The 19,870-nt window shown below is 44.8% G+C and overlaps 3 protein-coding genes across 5 annotated transcripts in view; all 3 read left to right on the forward strand.

Moving 5' to 3' along the window:
- Nucleotides 1-2,434, forward strand: part of LOC144697346 (uncharacterized) — a 407,771-nt gene extending 405,337 nt beyond the window's left edge. The window contains exon 2 of the mRNA XM_078569336.1: nt 1,744-2,434. Within this exon, the coding sequence (XP_078425462.1) occupies nt 1,923-2,267 (345 nt within the window). The 5' untranslated portion in view covers nt 1,744-1,922 and the 3' untranslated portion in view covers nt 2,268-2,434. The remainder of the gene's footprint in view (nt 1-1,743) is intronic.
- Nucleotides 2,435-5,790: 3,356 nt separating this feature from the next.
- LOC144697061 (uncharacterized) lies at nt 5,791-9,892 on the forward strand. 3 transcript variants are annotated; one of them, XM_078568855.1, is made up of 2 exons: nt 5,791-5,908; nt 8,526-9,892. In XM_078568855.1, the coding sequence occupies exon 2, from the start codon at nt 8,636-8,638 to the stop codon at nt 9,590-9,592; it is 957 nt and encodes a 318-aa protein (XP_078424981.1). In that variant the 5' UTR covers nt 5,791-5,908; nt 8,526-8,635; the 3' UTR covers nt 9,593-9,892. The 3 variants fall into 3 exon arrangements, with proteins under 3 accessions (XP_078424981.1, XP_078424979.1, XP_078424980.1); XM_078568853.1 differs by lacking the exon at nt 5,791-5,908 and adding an exon at nt 6,471-6,551; XM_078568854.1 differs by lacking the exon at nt 5,791-5,908 and adding an exon at nt 6,681-7,092.
- A 3,129-nt stretch (nt 9,893-13,021) lies between these two features.
- On the forward strand, nt 13,022-18,869 carry LOC144697052 (uncharacterized). Its single transcript, XM_078568835.1, has 2 exons — nt 13,022-13,117; nt 17,307-18,869. The coding sequence occupies exon 2, from the start codon at nt 17,564-17,566 to the stop codon at nt 18,542-18,544; it is 981 nt and encodes a 326-aa protein (XP_078424961.1). The 5' UTR covers nt 13,022-13,117; nt 17,307-17,563; the 3' UTR covers nt 18,545-18,869.
- The last annotated feature ends 1,001 nt before the right edge of the window (nt 18,870-19,870 follow it).

The raw sequence follows: 19,870 nt of genomic DNA on the forward strand, positions 1-19,870 counted from the left end.
TGTATGGTTGGTCAGGGTGAATCCGATAATTGGTTTGGTTTGATAGATAATTGGTTTATGGAAAAGTCATCACGGTGGCAGGTACTGAATTGTGATGATGATACAAATAAAACAAGTAATCATCATTCATGACATAGTTATAGACAATATTAAAATAAAGTGAAAATATTAATCAGTTAAAGGATTGCACAATTATGATCATTTCAGCATAAAGTCATTACAATATGTTACAAAATGCAGGACTCCTTAATTTATAGAATAGAAATGAAAGGTCTACTGCATTCTGCATTTTCTATTGAAGTCCTTTGATCATATGTTGTCAGCTCGAGTTCATTAAACTCTCAATCATTTATATCCTATTTATGAGTTTTATACAGTGGGTGATCGGGCTGTCTTGTAGTGTATTTGTTCCATAGCTTATTTGCAGATGTTATCTTTTCTCCTGAACTCCATTATACATTTACTTCCGTGTGGTTGGGCAGTGCCTTTGAGAGGTAGGATTCTGGAGTTTTCTGCTGAAGTCCAGACAGAGTTTTTCCCACATTTCAGCAATGGAACACACATTCAGACATTTGATTGTGTAATGTTTTGTCATGAGTCATGGATGAAGTGAATTATTGAACATTTTTCTATCTCTGTAGGATTTGTTGAAATAATTAATTATCCAACACTTTATTTGGTTTTTAGCCCAGGGAGGAGGGAGTGTGTGTGGGATGGGGATTTACAGCTTTGGGGGAACGAGAGGAAAAATGTTCCATAGGAACTAGGATTGTCTGTTTTGAATTTCTGTCCTGGACTGAGAGTGATGTTTATTGTAATCTCCTTTTACAGGACTTTAGAAGGGAAGATTTGCAGATCGGTAACTCGAACCAAAAATCACATCAATATCTGACAGAATGACTCAGTTCATCAAGACCTGAATATCATCGGCTTTTGAATGTGGAAGGAGAAATGTTTGTCTGTTCTGACTGTGGGGAAAGATTTCAAACAACAGGAAAAGCACTGAGACACACACACACCTGAGTGATAGTGTTCCAGTGCACTGATTGTGGAATGAGCTTTAACCAGTTACACAGCCCGAAAACAAACAGAACCATTCGCTGTGTGGAGAAACCATGCACGTGTTTTGTGTGTGAATGAGGCTTCAACTGATTGTCCAACCTGGAAAGACTTAAGGACACAGACACCGTGGAGAAACCATAGAAATATGGGAACTGTGGGAAGGGATTCAATTACCCATCCCAGCTGGAGATCCATCGACGCAGTCACACCGGGGAGAGGCCGTTCACCTGCTCGGTGTGTGGGGAGGGATTCACATTATCATCCAGCTTACATATACACCAGAGGACTCACAGCGGGGAGAAGCCATTAACTTGCTCCGTGTGTGGGAAGAGATTCAATTTTCTGTCCCAGCTGCTGAGACACCAGCTAATTCACATTGATTTGAGAGGCTGTTTAACTACTCTGATTGTGGGAAGAGCTTTAAAAGACGAGAGGACCTGGTCAAGCACCAGTTTGTTCACACTGAGAGACAGTTCAGTTGTTCTCACTGTGGGAAAGTGTTTAGACAATCACTGAACCTCATAAAACACCAACACGTTCACACCAGGGAGAGGGCACTCACCTGCCCCGTATGTGGGAAGAGATTCACTTGACTATCTCACCTCAGCTCACACCAACTTGGTCACACTGATAACAGACCTTTCCAATGTTCTGAATGTGAAAAGAGTTTTAAAACTGCAGGTGATCTGCTGAGACACCAGTGAGTTCACACTGAGGAGAGGCCGTTTACCTGCTCCATCTGCCAGAAGGGATTTATTTGTTTGACCAACCTCAAGCTGCACCAGCGAGTTCACTCTGATAGGAAACCTTTCCAATGTTCTGACTGTGAGAAGAGCTTTAAAACTACAAGGGATCTACTGATGCACCAGTGCATTCACACAGGGGAGAGGCCATTCACCTGTACCATATGTGTGAAGGGATTCACCTGTTCATCCCACCTACTGACACAACAGCAGGTTCACACTGGAGAGAGGTTGTTCATCTGCTCCATATGTGGGAAGGGATTCACTCGTCTAACTCACCTTAATTCACATCAACTTGTTCACACTGATTACAGACTTTTCAAATGTTCAAAATGTGAGAAGACTTTTAAAACCACAGGTGTTCTGCTGAGACACCAGCGAGTTCACACTGTGGAGAGGCCATTCACCTGCTCCGTGTGTAGGAAGGGATTCATTCATTCATCCCACTTAATGAGACACTAGCGAGTTCACAATTGAACAAAGGGGTTGGATTTTGCTGTTATCACTGCTGTTAATCACATACAGGACAACCAGGTTCATTCTGACAGTTGGGCTGATGTTAATAACCATGTAACTGGGCTGAAGTTTGATTCATTTGACAGATCTCAAGATATTCATGTTGTTTGAAACACAGAGTGTCGTGTCCTTAAATTCTCTAAGATAAGAGGAGAATAATTGATGTCCTGTTACTGACTGCTGCTTTTTTGGGTCTTTTTTCCTTTCTAACTCAAGATTATTTCAGTTCTCATACCTTCGGTTACTCTCATGGACAACTCCCAACTCCCCATACCTTCCAGAATGTCTCTCCTGGCCTTGGGATCCTGGGAAGGTATCTGTAACACTCCCGGGATCAATAAACACAAAACCCAGCCTGTTAATCACTCTCAACTACTGGACTTAGTGTGTGTTCCCCACAGCAAAAGTCAAATAAATCAGTTTTGTGTTAAACACACAGTGTTTATTATTTAAAATATCTGTAATACAAGTTAGTTCCTTTTGAAGTGCTCTCCCTCTCCCCTGTCTCCTCCATCCCCACCTCTATAAGATTAAGGTTCGGAAGTCATGGAATAAACAAAAAAAGTGTTCAAGTTCCTCAGTGATTTTAAAGTTGTTTATTAATTATTAAGTAGTTTATTAAGAAGAACCAGATTAAATATGATCATAAACTAAATGGATATAAAATAACATCCGACCTGTGACAGGTGAGAGTGGTTTTGACAGCAGTCTCTTGTTTGATGTTTGCAGCTGCTTTCTCTTTTGTTCTGTCTTCTCGAGCTGACTGAGGGGTTAGGAATGTTTATGCCGATGAGGACTGTCCCCTTTCCCTTTGAACACCCGTTAAAATACTTTATTTCTAGGGGCTGGTAGTTTACCCCATGTCAATCACTTGTTTGATTCCCCATCTCGTCAGTGACCAGAGGCGAGGTAGCCATGGTGTCACCCCTCCCCCCCACCCTTGTCCATCACTTTGCTTCAAGATCATCTTGCAGATTATCTTGTGCTTGGTACGCCACCTGTTAACTCCTGCCAGACACTTGTCTATTATCTCTGTTTGTCCCTGGCTCTGGCTGCTAAGAACTGTTTTTTCAAAGAGAGAGAGAGACAGCAGAGACAAAGTAACAACCTTGTGTCAGACAGTCTTATGCAATACCTGCTGATTCTATAATAATTCTGTAATATTCTTAAAGATACATCTCTTACAGCATTCCCCTTTTAGAAGGAAATATCCTCACAACTGTTTCTGACTAACGTAATTATTCCTACACTAGAACTTGTTTCCCTAATTTCTCGATTACATACCATAGATAACATACTAAAGCTACTGGAATTATCAGAATCATCGTGACAAAATATTAATCTGAATCACCCTAATTCAACTATACAGAATAACAGACGTTAACCTTGTGTCCAGAACTTTCTGTGTAGAGATTTAACGAGCAATCGTGAAGGTGGTTTCTCCAAACCTCCCAGGGTTTCCTTTCTTGCTTCTCTCCCTCTCTAAGTTAAAGTCAGTCTCTTGTCCTGTTTTAGTTTCTGATTCTCTTCCTGCCCAATGTAACCATGAACTCATGTTTTACAAGGACCAAATATTTTGATAGCTTCCCAAACAGATCAGAGCCCTCCTGAAACAAAAACAAACATTGCTGGAAAAACTCCCAGCATCTGTGGAGAGAAAGACAGAGCTAATGTTTCAAGTCCGTATGACTGTTCTTCAGTCTTTCCACAGATGCGGTCAGACCTGCTGGGTTTTTCCAGCAATTTTTGTTTTTGTTTCAGATTTCCAGCATCCGCAGTATTTTGTTTTTTATCAGAGTCCTGCTCATTGATTTGATCCCAAAGTGTAACCTCTTAAATGAATTCATCTCAGTTGGGTAGCAGAACATAACCTATTGCCTGTTTGGAGTTTCAATGGCGCTGCTATTAACCAGCAATCCTCGCGAATGTGAATATGCCCTATTCACTCGACAGGATCCAAGTGCGCAGGCGCAGTGCTTGGCTGTATCTGGAGCGTGCGCAGTTTCACTTTGCTCAGAGGCCTGCGAGTGCGGGAGACGCTTTTATTCAGACGGTGAGAGCCGGTGGCGGGGAGGGAGGAATGGAGCCGGGAGGGAGGGAAGGGATGTGAGGCCTCATGTAAACACTAGGTGTAGGCCGAAATCCTGGATTAGAACCTCCATGTCCCGCGTTTGCAGCTCCGGCGCTTTTCCCTGGAACAGGCCCCAGTCAAGGACCGCCATCTTGGGGCAAGGGGCGGCGGGGCGCATGCGCAGTGGGTGTCTCACGGATTCGGAGCCGGGACAATGGCCCATGACGTCACTGAGGGACCTTTGGTTTGGGGGGAGCTGTGAACATGAGAATCAGGAGCAGGAGTCGGCCATTCGGCCCCTCAAGCCTGCCCCACCATTCAATAAAATCATGGCTGACCTGCCGCAGGCCTCAACTCCTCTTTGGTGCCAACTCCTCATTGCCCTGAACTCCCAAGTGGGGGCAACTTTGGGCACAGTGTCAGATTTTACTGGTTTGGAGACTGGGTCTTGCCTGTTGTTTTCTTACAGTGTATGCATTTGCTTAAAATATCTTTCAAAACTTAGGGGAAAATGTCCTAATAACTGTTTGATAAGCATCTCTGCTCCTGGATGCTGCCGACCCTGCCACTCGTAATGACTTAACGGAGTCAGACAGTACAACTGCGCATGCACAGCATTAGTAGCAAACACAGCCGGCGAAGGGCAGGAGGACGCATGCGCGGCTGCCATCTTTAGAAGCAATGTGCAGCAGAGGGCATGCGCGGTCATCACTGTCCCTTGCAGCAGGAGGAGGGAATGTCGTGTCTCCTGTCAATCCAAGATGTCCACCAATACTCATCTGCATATGTGCACTGCTCCAGAAATCCAATGACTTCACCACTGGAGCCTGCAGCCTGGAACCTGGAGTGGGAGAAGGGAGAAGAATGAGGAGAGGCAATATAGTCTAACACTCACAACAATCTACAATCCATGCACATTATTCTGACAGAGAGACAAATTTTCCAACATGGCTGCAGTAAAAGATCCCACAAGGAAAATATTTTACTTTCCCATCTGCATATTCTCCCCTTCAAAACCCCTGTAAAAGGAGTTTCCAAAATCCATCAGTGTCAGTCCAGGATAGAAATTCACAATATTCTCTCCTCCTGCTGACAGGGAGAACAGCGAATGTGCCCTGCCGCACATTACCCCCTATAAAGATGGCAGTCGCTAACCTGGGTCTGCCATCAGAATACAACTGTGCATGTATCACACTGGTAGAAAACACAGCCAGGGGAGAGTATTGTGAATTCTTATTCCTGGACTGACAGTGATGGATGTTGGAAACTCCTTTTCCTTGGGGTCTGAAGGGGAGGATTTACCAACAACAAGTCAAATTAAGAGAACCAAGAGAATTGTCTCCTCTGAATCTCGAACCTCGACTGACACTTATGACTTTTGTGATCTCCTTTTACAAGGTGTTAGAAGATTTGAAGACTGCCAGGTTGTTCTCTGACTCCAGTGCTTCTGATATCTTTCCAGCTGCCGGCTCCAGCAGGAGATTTTAAAATTGAAAACAGTGAAATTTTTTCAAAGGTGAGTGTTATTGAGCATTCTTGACAATTTAGAGTTTTTAGTGCTGTGCTCTGGTTCCATGGCTCAGGGGCTGGTGTAGCTCCTTTACTGTGGATCTCAAGCCGTGTCCATCCATTGCTCTGTTTCACCTCTGCTCTCCCTGATCACCTCTCTGTCATTGTCTAACTTCCTCTGTCTCTTCTAATGGGTGTGTTTTAACCATATTTGATATTTTGCTGTTATTTCCACCAACTGTGTCTCAATGAGGTTTGCATTGCTGCCCACCCCCCCAGCTATTTACTACTGATTTACCAGCTTTATTTCGCCGCAGTCAGGAATTGTTTTCTCCTTCACGAGAGATCATTTCTCTTCCACTTCTAAGCTTATATTGACCATCAAATTCTGGTCTATTTTTATTCCCCAGAATTCATTTTGCACACTCTGAAACATTAACTCTGTTGCTCTTTCTACTGTTACTGCCTGACCTGCTGAGTATTTACAGCATTTGCTCTTTTTATTTTAGATTCCCAGTGGCTGCATTATTTTCCTTTTGTTTTATTGCAGACGTTTCTCACAGAACTGAATCTAAAAACTTAGATGGACCAATTAAGAACTGATTATTAGGTTGGGTGTTGGTTGCAGAGTTTGGCCCCTGGCCTCTATGGTAGGGTGCTTATTCACATAATCATTGTGTGATTACAATACAGGAGGCCATTCAGCCTGTCATGCCCGTGCTGGCTTTCTGCAAGAGCAAATCGGATAGTCGCATTCCCCTGCCCTTTCCACGTAGCCCAACTTTTACCTTCAGGTGCTTATCCAATTCCCTTTTGAAAGCCTTTGTTGCATCAGTTTAAGCTGGAGTGGAGATGGAGGAGAAGCTGCTGGGTTTAACCCTGAGTTCTTTGGAACCCAGAAATTTCCAATGTGAAATTGTCGAGGGAGGCGGATTCCAGGGAGATCAGGTTGTTAAATGGACACTGTCCGTACAATGTAAAAGAATATTGTTTTTGGAATAAATATTTCTATAGATGCTTTTAATTTATTTTACATATACATATTTTGAAAATTTATTCTTGGGGTTTTGGTATCACTAACAAGACCAGCAGCAGATATTACCTATCCCCAGTTACCTGTGGAGAAGATGATGTTTGACTTCTTGAACCGCTGCAGTCCATGTGGTGAAGGTGCTCCCACAATGCTGTTAGGTAAGGAGTTACAGGATTTTCACCCAGTGATGATGAAGGAACAGTGATATATGTCCAAATCAAAGGCAATAATGTGTATTTATATAGTGCCTTTCATGTAATAGACCTTTCCAGGGTGTTTCACAGGTGTGTTATAAAGCAACATTTGACACTGAGCCACATAAGGACATATTAGGGCAGGTGACCAAAAGCTTGGTCAAAGAGGTAGGTTTTAAGGAGTATTTTAAAGGAGGAAAGTGAGATGGAGAGGCAGAGAGGTTTAAGGGGGAAACTGCAGAGCTTGGGGCCTTGGCAACTGAAAGAACAGCCATCAATGGTGGAGCGAATCAAATCAGAAATGCTCAAGGGGCAGGAATTAGATGAGCGCAGAGATCTCAAAGGGTTGTGTGGCTGCAGGAGAGTACAGAGATAAGGATGATCATAGCCATAGAGGGATTTGAGAACCTTTGTAGGCAGCAAGCACAGGGTAATGGGTGAAGAAGACTTGATGCAAGGAAACACATAGGCAGCAGAGTTTTGGATGAGCTCAAGATTACAGGGAGGTTGAATATGGGAGGCCGGTCGCGAGTGTGTTGGGATAGTTAAGTCTAGAGGTAACAAAGGAATGGATGAGGGTTTTAGACTCGGGTGGAGTCGGACGATGTGACTGAGGTGCAAATAGGCAGTCTTGGTGACGATGCAGATATGTGGTTGGAAGCTCATCATGAGTTCAAATATGACACCAAAGTTGTGAACAGAGAGATAAAAACAAAAAACTGCGGATGCTGGAAATCCAAAACAAAAACAGTGAACAGTCTGGTTCAGCCTCAGACAGTTGTCAGGGAGAGGGATGGAGTCGGCGGCCAGGGAGAGGAGTTTGTAGTGGGGACTGAAGACAATGGCTTCAGTCTTTCCAATATTTAAATGAAGGAAATTTCTGCTCATCCAGTACTGGCTGCTGGACAAGTCAGAACGGTGTGTGAATTGGAGGGGAACTTGGAGTTGGAGGTGATGCAGACCGGGTGGCAGGTTACCTTCCCTGAAAGACGTTAGTGAACGAGTTAGGTTTACAACAATCCACATACACCTGCTCCCTTGGCCCTTCTGGGTTGAGGGTTTGGGAAGTTCTGTCGAAGTTCTGGTTGAGTTGTGGATACATAAAATCACTCTCCTTTATCCCCCTCACTCTCCCATCTCTCTCTCTCTCTCTCGTCTCTCCCCCTTTAGAGGCCAAAACCTAGTGTAGGCCCAGACTGGGAGGCCTGTTCCCTTCTCTGAAGGACATTAGTGAACCAGTTAGGTTTTTATGACAATCCAGCAGTTTTCATGGTCATTTTTTCCTAGTCCTGGCCCCACAAATTACCAGATTCATTCAGCTCAATTTCACAACCTGCCTTTGTGTTTTTGTGGATTTTGTCTCACTCCCTTTTTTCTGTTTTACATCAATTTCACAGGGTATTAGAAGAGGAGGATTTGCAGTCGGGAAACTCAAACTAAACATCATGTCAGGATCTGACAGTCTCCCAGTTTATCGCAATCTGAATATCATCATCAGATAGTGAACATGGAGGGAAAAAGCACCATTCACAGCGGAGAGAAACCGTACACATGTTCTGTCTGTGGGCAAAGCTTCAACTTTTCATCCAACCTGCAGAGACACAAGGACACCCGCACCACGGAGAAACCATGGAAATGTGAGGACTGTGCAAAGCGATTCAATTGTCCTGTTAAGCTGGAATCTCATTTGCACTTTCACACTGGAGAGAGGCCGTTCACCTGCTCTGAGTGTGGGAAGGGATTTACTCGTTCATCCCACCTGCTTCGGCACCAGTGTGTTCACACTGGGGAGAGGCCGTTCACCTGCACCAGATGTGGAAAGGGATTCACTCGGACATGCCACCTCATGGCACACCAGCGTGTTCACACTGAGGAGAGACCTTTTAAATGTCCAAACTGCGGGAAGGGCTATAAAAGTTCAGGTGAATTGATGTACCATCAACGAATCCACACTGATGAGAGACCATTCAGGTGCTCTCACTGCGGGACAGGGTTCAGGCGATCATCTGACCTCACTGAACATCAGAGAACTCACACTGGGGAGAGGCCGTTCATCTGCACGGAGTGCGGGAAAGGATTCACTCAGTCATCCAGCCTGCTGAGACACCAGCGAGTTCACACTGAAGAGAGACCGTTCACCTGTCCCGAGTGTGGGATGGGATTCAGTAATTCATCCAACCTGCTGACGCACCAGCGCGTTCACACTGGGGAGAGGCCATTCACCTGCTCAGCATGTGGGAAGGGATTCACTCAGTCATTCAGCTTGCTGAGGCATCAGCGAGTTCACACTGGGGAGAGGCCGTTCACCTGCCCCGTGTGTGGAAAGGGATTCATTAGTTCAGCCAACCTGCAGAGACACCAGAAGGTTCACACTGGGGTGAGACCTTTTAAATGCCCAGACTGCAGGAAATGCTATAAAAGCTCCCGGGAACTCATGTCCCATCAACAGATTCATGCTGAATAGATACCATTCAGGTGCTCTCAATGCAGGACTGAGTTCAGGAAATCATCTTAACTCGCTGAACACCAGTGAATCCACACTGGGGAGAGGCCATTCACCTGCACAGTGTGTGAGGAGGGCTTCATTAATTCAACCAACCTGCTCAGATACAAGCAAGTTCATGAGTGATTGGATTTTGCTGTAAATCACATCCAGGATTGAATTATGTTCTTTGGGGTCTGTTTCTGCTGATGTTAATAAACTCCACCATAGTTATAGTGGTTAATATTCTGGATAGGAGTCAAATAAATCAGCTTTGTCTTAAACAAAGTGTGTTGAGTCTTTTTAGTATCTCTGAAACAAGTTAGTTCCTTTTGAAGTGCTCTCCCGCTCCCCTGTCTCCTCTATCCTCACCTCCAACAACAAGTGTGAGGAGCTCATGGAGCATCTTTGTCACTAAGATTGAGACAATCTGATCAGCTGCCTTTGCTGCTTTCCACCCTTCCACCAGCTCACCGGGACAAACTGCCTTTAAAGTTACCAACCCCCCTCCCACCCGCCTGATCCAAGAACGTCCCTCTTTCTCTAGGCTCCCTCCCATCTCCCCTCATACCCTCTCAGGGCTCATCTTGCCCATGAGACCACCTCCTGCTCCATCGACCCTATTCCCATGTAAATTGATCTTGTTAACAGTTCTGTCTCTTCAGTTGTTTTCCCGCTTTCCTTTAAATTTGCTGCCATCGCCACATCAAAACACAGACCCTTGTCTCCGCTGTCCCTGCAAACTAAAGCCTCATTTCCAAACTGCCTTTCCTCTCCAAAGTCTGAGATCATTTTATCGACTCCCAATTATCTGTCCATCATTCCCGGAAGTCCATATTTGAATCCCTTCCAGCAGATTTCAGCCTCTGCCACAATACGGAAACAGCTCTTCTCAAAGTCACAAATGACATCCCCTGTGACTGTGACAAAGGTTAAGTAACCCTCCTTGTTCTTCTGGACCTGTCTGCAGCCTCGACATGGTTGACCACACAATCCTCCTGCACTTCCCCAATATCACCCAGCTGGTGGGACTACCCTTGCCTGGTTCCTTGTAATCTATCTAATCACAGCCAGAGGATCACCTTCTCTACCTGTTCCCACACAATTACCTCTGGTATGTACACCAAGGTCCCTCTGGCCTTCAGTACTTTCCAAGGTCCTGCCATTCACAGTGTAATCCCTTGCCTTGTTAGCCCTCCCCAAGTGCATTAATTCACACTTTTCCGGGTTGAATTCCATTTGCCAGTGCTCTGCCCTCCTGACCAGTCCATTGATATCCTCGTTTGTGAAGGTAAAAACAAATGTGGTGCTATTTAAAATCAAACTACATGACGTGAGAGAAAATAAAGGGAAGACATAGAGTAAACTCCCTTCCCCCACCTGCCAGCCCAGCATGCAGATGCAGAAAGCGCTGCTGACCTGAGCGATCTCTTTTTGGACCAAGCAGTCGCCGTAGTCAGTGGAGGGGGAGGGGGGAATTCGCCGAGCGGCTTCTCGCTCTGGCCGGAGCCGTCAGCCGGTTGCCTGGAAACCTTTGCTCGAGGAGTCGGGGGAGCGGTAACAATAGGTGGGGGAGGGCTCCCGTGTCCGCGCTCTGGCCTGCAGACTGGAACCCGAGGACGTCACCGCGGATCAGAGTCATTCCTATTGGCTGATTCAGGCAGGGTTCCATTGTGGACGTCACAATGCGGAAGTTGGACAATGAGCTTCAGACTAAAACTTCCTCCTCTGGGCAACATCTGTGAGGAAAACAATGCTTCCCCCTTTCCATTTCTTTTCTAATTCTGGGGATAAATTGGTGACTTGCAGAAACTGAAGGGAAATGAAGTGATTCCAGGGAGGGATTCCAGACTCTGAGAAGGCAGGTCGAGGTCTCGCTCTCTCTCTCTTAAAGACATTGACATCCTTTGCTCCTTCAACTTGACACATTTATTTGTCTGGCTAAATTAGGCTGGCCTCCTTCCTAATTGTTTACAATTAAAGGAATGGTTTCCCCAAGAGATGACCGATATTTAAGGGGACATTAAATTAATATAGGACAGAGATATGTTTAATATTGTCATAAGGTACATTTTTAAAAAAAAATTATGGTTCTGTAAGAAAGTTCTTTTTTCATCTCATTATGTAATACTGTTGCTATGTTATATATTTCTCGTACTGAAGGAGTCCAGTTCTCAATTTGAGTCCATGCTGACTCACTGTGGAACAATCCACTCAGCCCGATTCGTCCTCTACATTCTTGTATCCTTGCATGGTTATTTCTTTCAGTGCCCATCCAATTTCATTTTAAAACCATTGATCTTCCACCACTCTTGTAGGCATCAGTTCCAGTTTTTGACCACTTGTTGTCTAAATAATGTCCTTCCTCATACACCCCTTCCCACTATATCTCTCATTAAGAGATACAGTGCTATACATCACACATTTTTAGTTCACTTATATGTACATGCTAACAGACTCCATAAACATTTTCGGTCTCTGATTCCAGGACATGCAGCACTGACCATGGTCTGTCGATCAGCATGAATCGCTCCTTCAGGATAATTAGGAGGTTCAAAGTTATGTGCGGCAAAGTATCTTGGATATGAACTTAAGCAGACCAGGCACTGGAAGGTGGTGTTAGATTGGATTGTTCTTTCTTGGATGGCACAGGCATGATGGACCGAATGGTCTTCTCTGTATAAATATATTATGTACCTATGAGAGGGCAGATGGAACCCCAGTTTAACCTCTCATTCGAAATACAGAACTTCAGACAATGCCGCATTCTCTCAGTACTGACATTGATTTAGAGAGGTGGAAAGGTTTAAGGAGGGAATCCCCGAGTTCAATCCCAGAGAAGTTTGAGGTAATTGATTTGGGGAAGGCTAACAAGGCAGGGGAATACAGAACAAATAGTAGAATAGTGAGAAGTGTAGAGGAACAGAAGGACCCTGGAGTGTACGCCTACAGATCCCTGAAGGTAACAGCACAGGTAGATAAGGTGGTTAAAAAAGCACGTGGAATATTTTTCTTTAATAGCCGAGGCCTGCGATCTCTAGCACTTTCTGCTTGTATTTAAATCTAAATCCTTAAGCTTTAAGTTAACAAAGTAATTGACTAAGGGGGCGTCACAATAAAATACAGTAACTACCCACAAATGCTTTCTGTCAGTGTGGGGTCAGTGCGCCTCCCACCCCCTCATTTCATTCAGGTCAGAGGAGCTTGGAGACTGGTATCCGGATGAGTAATGGCGGGCCCAGCTCCCACAATCCCCCGCCCTGGTGAACCCGCTCTGTCCGAGGCGCGGTGGGCGACCCGGGACTGCGCATGTCCAAGGGAGAAGGAAGTTGCGCATGTGCGGGGGAGAGCCCCTCCCCCCCAATATTACCATCATGCTGAGATCTTGACCAATGGGAAGACTTGGAGGACCGGAAGTACTCGGGTACTTCCAATCAGAGCGCAGGCTTTGTTTCTCCAGCGCTTGAGCTTCACAGAGACGAAAACTACATCCTGTGTCCAACTTATGTGAGTAAAACCATTTCTTTTCTCCCCCTTTCCATTTCTTTTCTCATTCTGAGTTTAAATTGTTGATTTGCAGGAACTGAAGGGAAAGGAAGTGAATCCAGGGAGGGTACAGACTCTGGAAAGGTTGGCCCAGGTCTCTCTCTCTCTTAAAGACATTGACATCCTTTGCTCCCTCAGCTCGGCACATTTATTTGTCTGGCTAAAAGGATGGCCTCTTTCTTAATGTTCATAATTAAGGGGATGGCTTCCACAGGAGATGGCTGACATTTAAGGGACAGTAACTTAATATTGGAAGAGTTGTGTCGAGTGTTGTTATATGATACATATTAGAGATATTATTTATGGTCTTTTAATCATGTACATTTATTATTATTTCTATTCTTGTAATATATGAGGTGGTAGCATTTTATATTTCCAACCATAGAGTCATTTTGGCATTCAGCGACTTGAGTCCATGCCAACTCTCCAAGATTAGCCTGGAGTCTCCAGGAATTGAAGACCATTCTCCAATTCACTGCTGCGTGCAACCCTGGAGAAAGTTCATTAAGAAATTAATAAAGATTGGTTTTTTTTGTAATTTTCTTAGAACATTTCACTTTGCCAGATATAAAAATATTGAAAATATGTGTGGGGATGGAAGTGGGGTGTTGGGCGGCTGGGGAGGGCGTGGAAGGCTGCTTGGCTGACAGTTGAGCATCATCCAAGTGGATATTGAGTCTTTTTGCTTTCCAATTGGTGTAGGAAGGCAGTGCGCCACAAGGTTGGCTGTGTTGGTTGATTAACGGCTGGAACGAGGAGGTAAATCATGCGGTGAAACCTCCAGGAATACATTTCATCACAGTTGGCAAACGTAGTCCTCACTCACTCTCCTTAAAGCAATCCAGGCAGTCCCATTCACCCTGTAGATTCTCATAGTCTTGCAAGTTTATTTCATTCAAATGCCTACTAATTTCATCCTCAAATCATTGTTAATATCTGCTTCTACCAGCATCGTAGGCAGCAAGTTCCAAGTAAATCTGTGAGTACTGTATCTGTAACTCAGCATCAGAGTACTGTATCTGTAACTCAGCATCAGAGTACTGTATCTGTAACTCAGCATCAGAGTACTGTATCCGTAACTCAGCATCAGAGTACTGTATCCGTAACTCAGCATCAGAGTACTGTATCCGTAACTCAGCATCAGAGTACTGTATCCGTAACTCAGCATCAGAGTACTGTACCTGTAACTCAGCATCAGAGTACTGTACCGGTAACTCAGCATCAGAGTACTGTATCCGTAACTCAGCATCAGAGTACTGTGTCCGTAACTCAGCATCAGAGTACTGTGTCCGTAACTCAGCATCAGAGTACTGTTTCCGTAACTCAGCATCAGAGTACTGTATCCGTAACTCAGCATCAGAGTACTGTATCCGTAACTCAGCATCAGAGTACTGTATCCGTAACTCAGCATCAGAGTACTGTATCCGTAACTCAGCATCAGAGTACTGTATCCGTAACTCAGCATCAGAGTACTGTATCCGTAACTCAGCATCAGAGTACTGTATCCGTAACTCAGCATCAGAGTACTGTATCCGTAACTCAGCATCAGAGTACTGTATCCGTAACTCAGCATCAGAGTACTGTATCCGTAACTCAGCATCAGAGTACTGTATCCGTAACTCAGCATCAGAGTACTGTATCCGTAACTCAGCATCAGAGTACTGTATCCGTAACTCAGCATCAGAGTACTGTATCCGTAACTCAGCATCAGAGTACTGTATCCGTAACTCAGCATCAGAGTACTGTATCCGTAACTCAGCATCAGAGTACTGTATCCGTAACTCAGCATCAGAGTACTGTGTCCGTAACTCAGCATCAGAGTACTGTGTCCGTAACTCAGCATCAGAGTACTGTGTCCGTAACTCAGCATCAGAGTACTGTGTCCGTAACTCAGCATCAGAGTACTGTGTCCGTAACTCAGCATCAGAGTACTGTGTCCGTAACTCAGCATCAGAGTACTGTGTCCGTAACTCAGCATCAGAGTACTGTGTCCGTAACTCAGCATCAGAGTACTGTGTCCGTAACTCAGCATCAGAGTACTGTGTCCGTAACTCAGCATCAGAGTACTGTGTCCGTAACTCAGCATCAGAGTACTGTGTCCGTAACTCAGCATCAGAGTACTGTGTCCGTAACTCAGCATCAGAGTACTGTGTCCGTAACTCAGCATCAGAGTACTGTGTCCGTAACTCAGCATCAGAGTACTGTGTCCGTAACTCAGCATCAGAGTACTGTGTCCGTAACTCAGCATCAGAGTACTGTGTCCGTAACTCAGCATCAGAGTACTGTGTCCGTAACTCAGCATCAGAGTACTGTGTCCGTAACTCAGCATCAGAGTACTGTGTCCGTAACTCAGCATCAGAGTACTGTGTCCGTAACTCAGCATCAGAGTACTGTGTCCGTAACTCAGCATCAGAGTACTGTATCCGTAACTCAGCATCAGAGTACTGTATCCGTAACTCAGCATCAGAGTACTGTATCCGTAACTCAGCATCAGAGTACTGTATCTGTAACTCAGCATCAGAGTACTGTATCTGTAACTCAGCATCAGAGTACTGTGTCTGTAACTCAGCATTAGAGTACAGTATCTCTACCTCAGCATCAGAGTACTGTGTCTCTAACTCAGCATCAGAGTACTGTATCCGTAACTCAGCATCAGAGTACTGTATCCGTAACTCAGCATCAGAGTACTGTATCCGTAACTCAGCATTAGAGTACTGTATCTGTAACTCAGCATCAGAGTACTGTATCTGTAACTCAGCATCAGAGTACTGTGTCTGTAACTCAGCATTAGAGTACAGTATCTCTACCTCAGCATCAGAGTACTGTGTCTCTAACTCAGCATCAGAGTACTGTATCTGTAACTCAGCATCAGAGTACTGTGTCTGTAACTCAGCATTAGAGTACAGTGTCTCTACCTCAGCATCAGAGTACTGTGTCTCTAACTCAGCATCAGAGTACTGTATCCGTAACTCAGCATCAGAGTACTGTATCCGTAACTCAGCATTAGAGTACTGTATCCGTAACTCAGCATCAGAGTACTGTATCCGTAACTCAGCATCAGAGTACTGTATCCGTAACTCAGCATCAGAGTACTGTATCCGTAACTCAGCATCAGAGTACTGTATCTGTAACTCAGCATCAGAGTACTGTATCTGTAACTCAGCATCAGAGTACTGTGTCTGTAACTCAGCATTAGAGTACAGTATCTCTACCTCAGCATTAGAGTACTGTGTCTCTAACTCAGCATCAGAGTACTGTATCCGTAACTCAGCATCAGAGTACTGTATCCGTAACTCAGCATCAGAGTACTGTATCCGTAACTCAGCATTAGAGTACTGTATCTGTAACTCAGCATCAGAGTACTGTATCTGTAACTCAGCATCAGAGTACTGTGTCTGTAACTCAGCATTAGAGTACAGTATCTCTACCTCAGCATCAGAGTACTGTGTCTCTAACTCAGCATCAGAGTACTGTATCTCTACCTCAGCATCAGAGTACTGTATCTGTAACTCAGCATCAGAGTACTGTGTCTGTAACTCAGCATTAGAGTACAGTATCTCTACCTCAGCATCAGAGTACTGTGTCTCTAACTCAGCATTAGAGTACTGTATCTCTACCTCAGCATCAGAGTACTGTATCTCTACCTCAGCATCAGAGTACTGTGTCTGTAACTCAGCATTAGAGTACTGTGTCTCTAACTCAGCTTTAGGGTACTGTGTCTCTAACTCAACATCAGAGTATTGTATCTCTAGCTCAGTAATAGAGTACTGTATCTCTAACTCAGTAGTAGAGCACTGTATCACTCAGCAATAGAGTACTGTATCTCCAGCTCCATAATGGAGTACAGTATCTCTATATCAGTATTAGAGTACTGAATATTACACATATTTTTAGTCCTGTGATAGATTTTCATGCCTCCGTGTCCAGAATAGGAAGTGGTGAGTGAGGAACTGCCAATTAGCATGATTTGCCACATTCAGGAGAATTGGGAGGTACATTAGGTAATGCAGAGTTAGAAAGGAGGGAGAGTATGTGGGATGGAGATTTACACATTTGGGAACAGAGGAGGGAAGAATGTTCCTTAGAAATTAGAATTGTCTGTTCTGAATTTTTATTCTGTACTGATGACATGTGTGAACTCCTTTTACAGGATATTAGAAGGGGAGGATTTGCAAACAGAAATCTCAATACAAAAGTCACGTCAAGATCTGACAGTCGCTCAATTCACGGGAACTGAATATCAGCAGCCTTTGAATCTAGAAGGAGAAATGTTGGTCTGTTCTGTCAGCTTCAAAATGTTTTAAACATCTGTGTGACTGGAAAAGCATCGAGACACACACACCCAAGTGAGAATTTTCCAGTGTACGACTGTGGAATAACCTGAAGAAACACAAGGACACCTGCACCATGGAGAAACCGTGGAAATGTGGGGATTGTGGGAAAGGATTCCGTTCCCCATCTGTGCTGGAAATTCATCGACGTAGTCACACTGTGGAGAGGCCGTTCACCTGCTCCGAGTGTGGGAAGGGATTCACACGATTATCCACACTGCTGACACACCAGCGAGTTCACACTGGGGAGAGGCCATTCACCTGCTCTGAGTGTGGGAAGAGATTCACTCAGTCATCCCACCTGCTGATACACCAGCGAGTTCACACCGGGGAGAGGCCGTTCACCTGCTCCTTGTGTGAGAAGGGTTTCAGTGATTCATCTACCCTGCAGACACACCAGCGAGTTCACACTGGGGAGAGACCGTTCACTTGCTCCATGTGTGGGAAAGGATTCGCTCAGTCATCCAACCTGTATTCACATCAGCGAGTTCACACTGCGGAGAGACCATTCACCTGCTCTGTGTGTGGGAAGAGGTTCCCTCACTCATCCAACCTGCTGAGACACCAGCAGGTTCACAGTGGGGAGGGGGCTTTCACTTGCTCTCAGTGTGGGAAGGGATTCAGTGATTCATCCAACCTATTTTCACACCAGCGGGTTCACACTGGGGAGAGGCCGTTCATGTGCTTTGTGTGTGGGAAGGGATTTACTCAGTCATCCAGCCTGCAGACACACCAGCGAATTCACACTGGGGAGAGACCGTTCACCTGCTCTGTGTGCGGGAAGGGATTCAGTGATTCATCCAACCTGTTTTCACACCAGCGAGTTCACACTGGGGAGAGGCCATTCCCCTGCTCTCAGTGTGGGAAGGGATTCACTCGGTTATCCAACCTGGTGACACACCAGCGAGTTCACAGTGGGGAGAAGCCATTCATCTGCTCCGAGTGTGGGAAGGGATTCACACAGTCACAACACCTGCTGAGACACCAGCGAGCTCACCAGTGCTTACAGAGGTTGGATTCTGCTGCTATTGCTGCTGTTAATCACGTCCAGAACTGAACCATGTTCATTATGAAAGTTGGGAGGGTCAGAGGGTTTCTTTCTGCTGGACTGGTCAGTCTCATCACTTTGCTTCCAGTGGGCTGATGCTCTTTGAATGTGGGAGAGCACATTTCCACTGAAATGATCCATAAAAGCTGATGAAGTACATTTATTTATCCTGGATAGTAAATAGTATTGTTCCTACCACTACAGGTAGATCTAAAATAAATACATTTGTTTTTTTTCCCATTGAGTCTATAGCACAGGGCTAGACCAGTCGGCTCCATTGGTCTATGTCAGTATTTGTGCTCCACATGAGCCTCCACCCACCCCTCTTCATCTCCCCTTCTATTCCTTTCTCCCTCTTGTTTGTATCTAGCTTCCCCTTAAATGTATTCATGCTATTCATCTCAGCCACTCACTGTGATAGCGAGTTCCACATTCTCACCACTCACTGGATAAAGAGGTTTCTCATGAAATCCCTAATGGATTATTGAACTTCTTCATAATCTTAAAGACTCCCATCAGGTTACCCTTCAGTCTTCTCTTTTCTAGAGAAAAGCAGCCCCAGACTTTCCCGAGGGTTGAAATGCTCTCAGTTCTAGTATTATTCTTGTGAATATTTGTTGCCCCTTCTTCTGTGCCTCTATTTCCCTTTTCTAAATGGACATCAAAAATAATAACAGTCCTCCCAGTGTAGTCTAACCACGGTTCGAAACAAGTTGAACATAACTTCCCTGCTTTTCCATTCTGTCCCTCTAGAAAGGAACCCTACATCTGAGCCCCGCACTTTAGACAAGATGTGAAATTATGCGAGAGGACACAGAGGAGAATCGTGAGAATGCACCAGAGATGAATGTCTTCAGTTAGTTGGAGAGATGGGAGCAGCTGAAATTTCTGTCTTTAGATCAAAGAGTCATTAGGGCAGAGAAGGAGGCCATGCAGCCCATCGAGTCCATGTCGACTCTTGGCAGAGCAAACTAGTCAGTCCCACTGCCCTTTTCTATTCCTGTTATACTGAATGTTTATTTCCCTCAAGTGTCCATCCAATTTCCTTTTGAAATTATTCATTGTCTCCTTTTCCATTGCCCGAATAAGCAGTGAGTTCCAGGTCATTCCCACTTGCTGTGTAAAATATTCTTCCTCGCATCCCTCTGCATCTCCTCCCCAAAAGCTTAAATCCGTGTCCCCCAATCTTTGTACCATCAGTTAATGGGAACAGCTTTCCTTTGTTCAGCTTATGTAAACTTTTCATATCTTGTACACCTCTATCAAATCTCCCCTGAATCTCCTTTACACCAAGGAGAACAATCCCAGTTTGTCATCTAAAATAAAGAACAAACA

The sequence above is a fragment of the Cetorhinus maximus genome, chromosome 23, assembly GCF_964194155.1.
Source record: "Cetorhinus maximus chromosome 23, sCetMax3.hap1.1, whole genome shotgun sequence".
Lineage (NCBI taxonomy): Eukaryota > Metazoa > Chordata > Chondrichthyes > Lamniformes > Cetorhinidae > Cetorhinus > Cetorhinus maximus.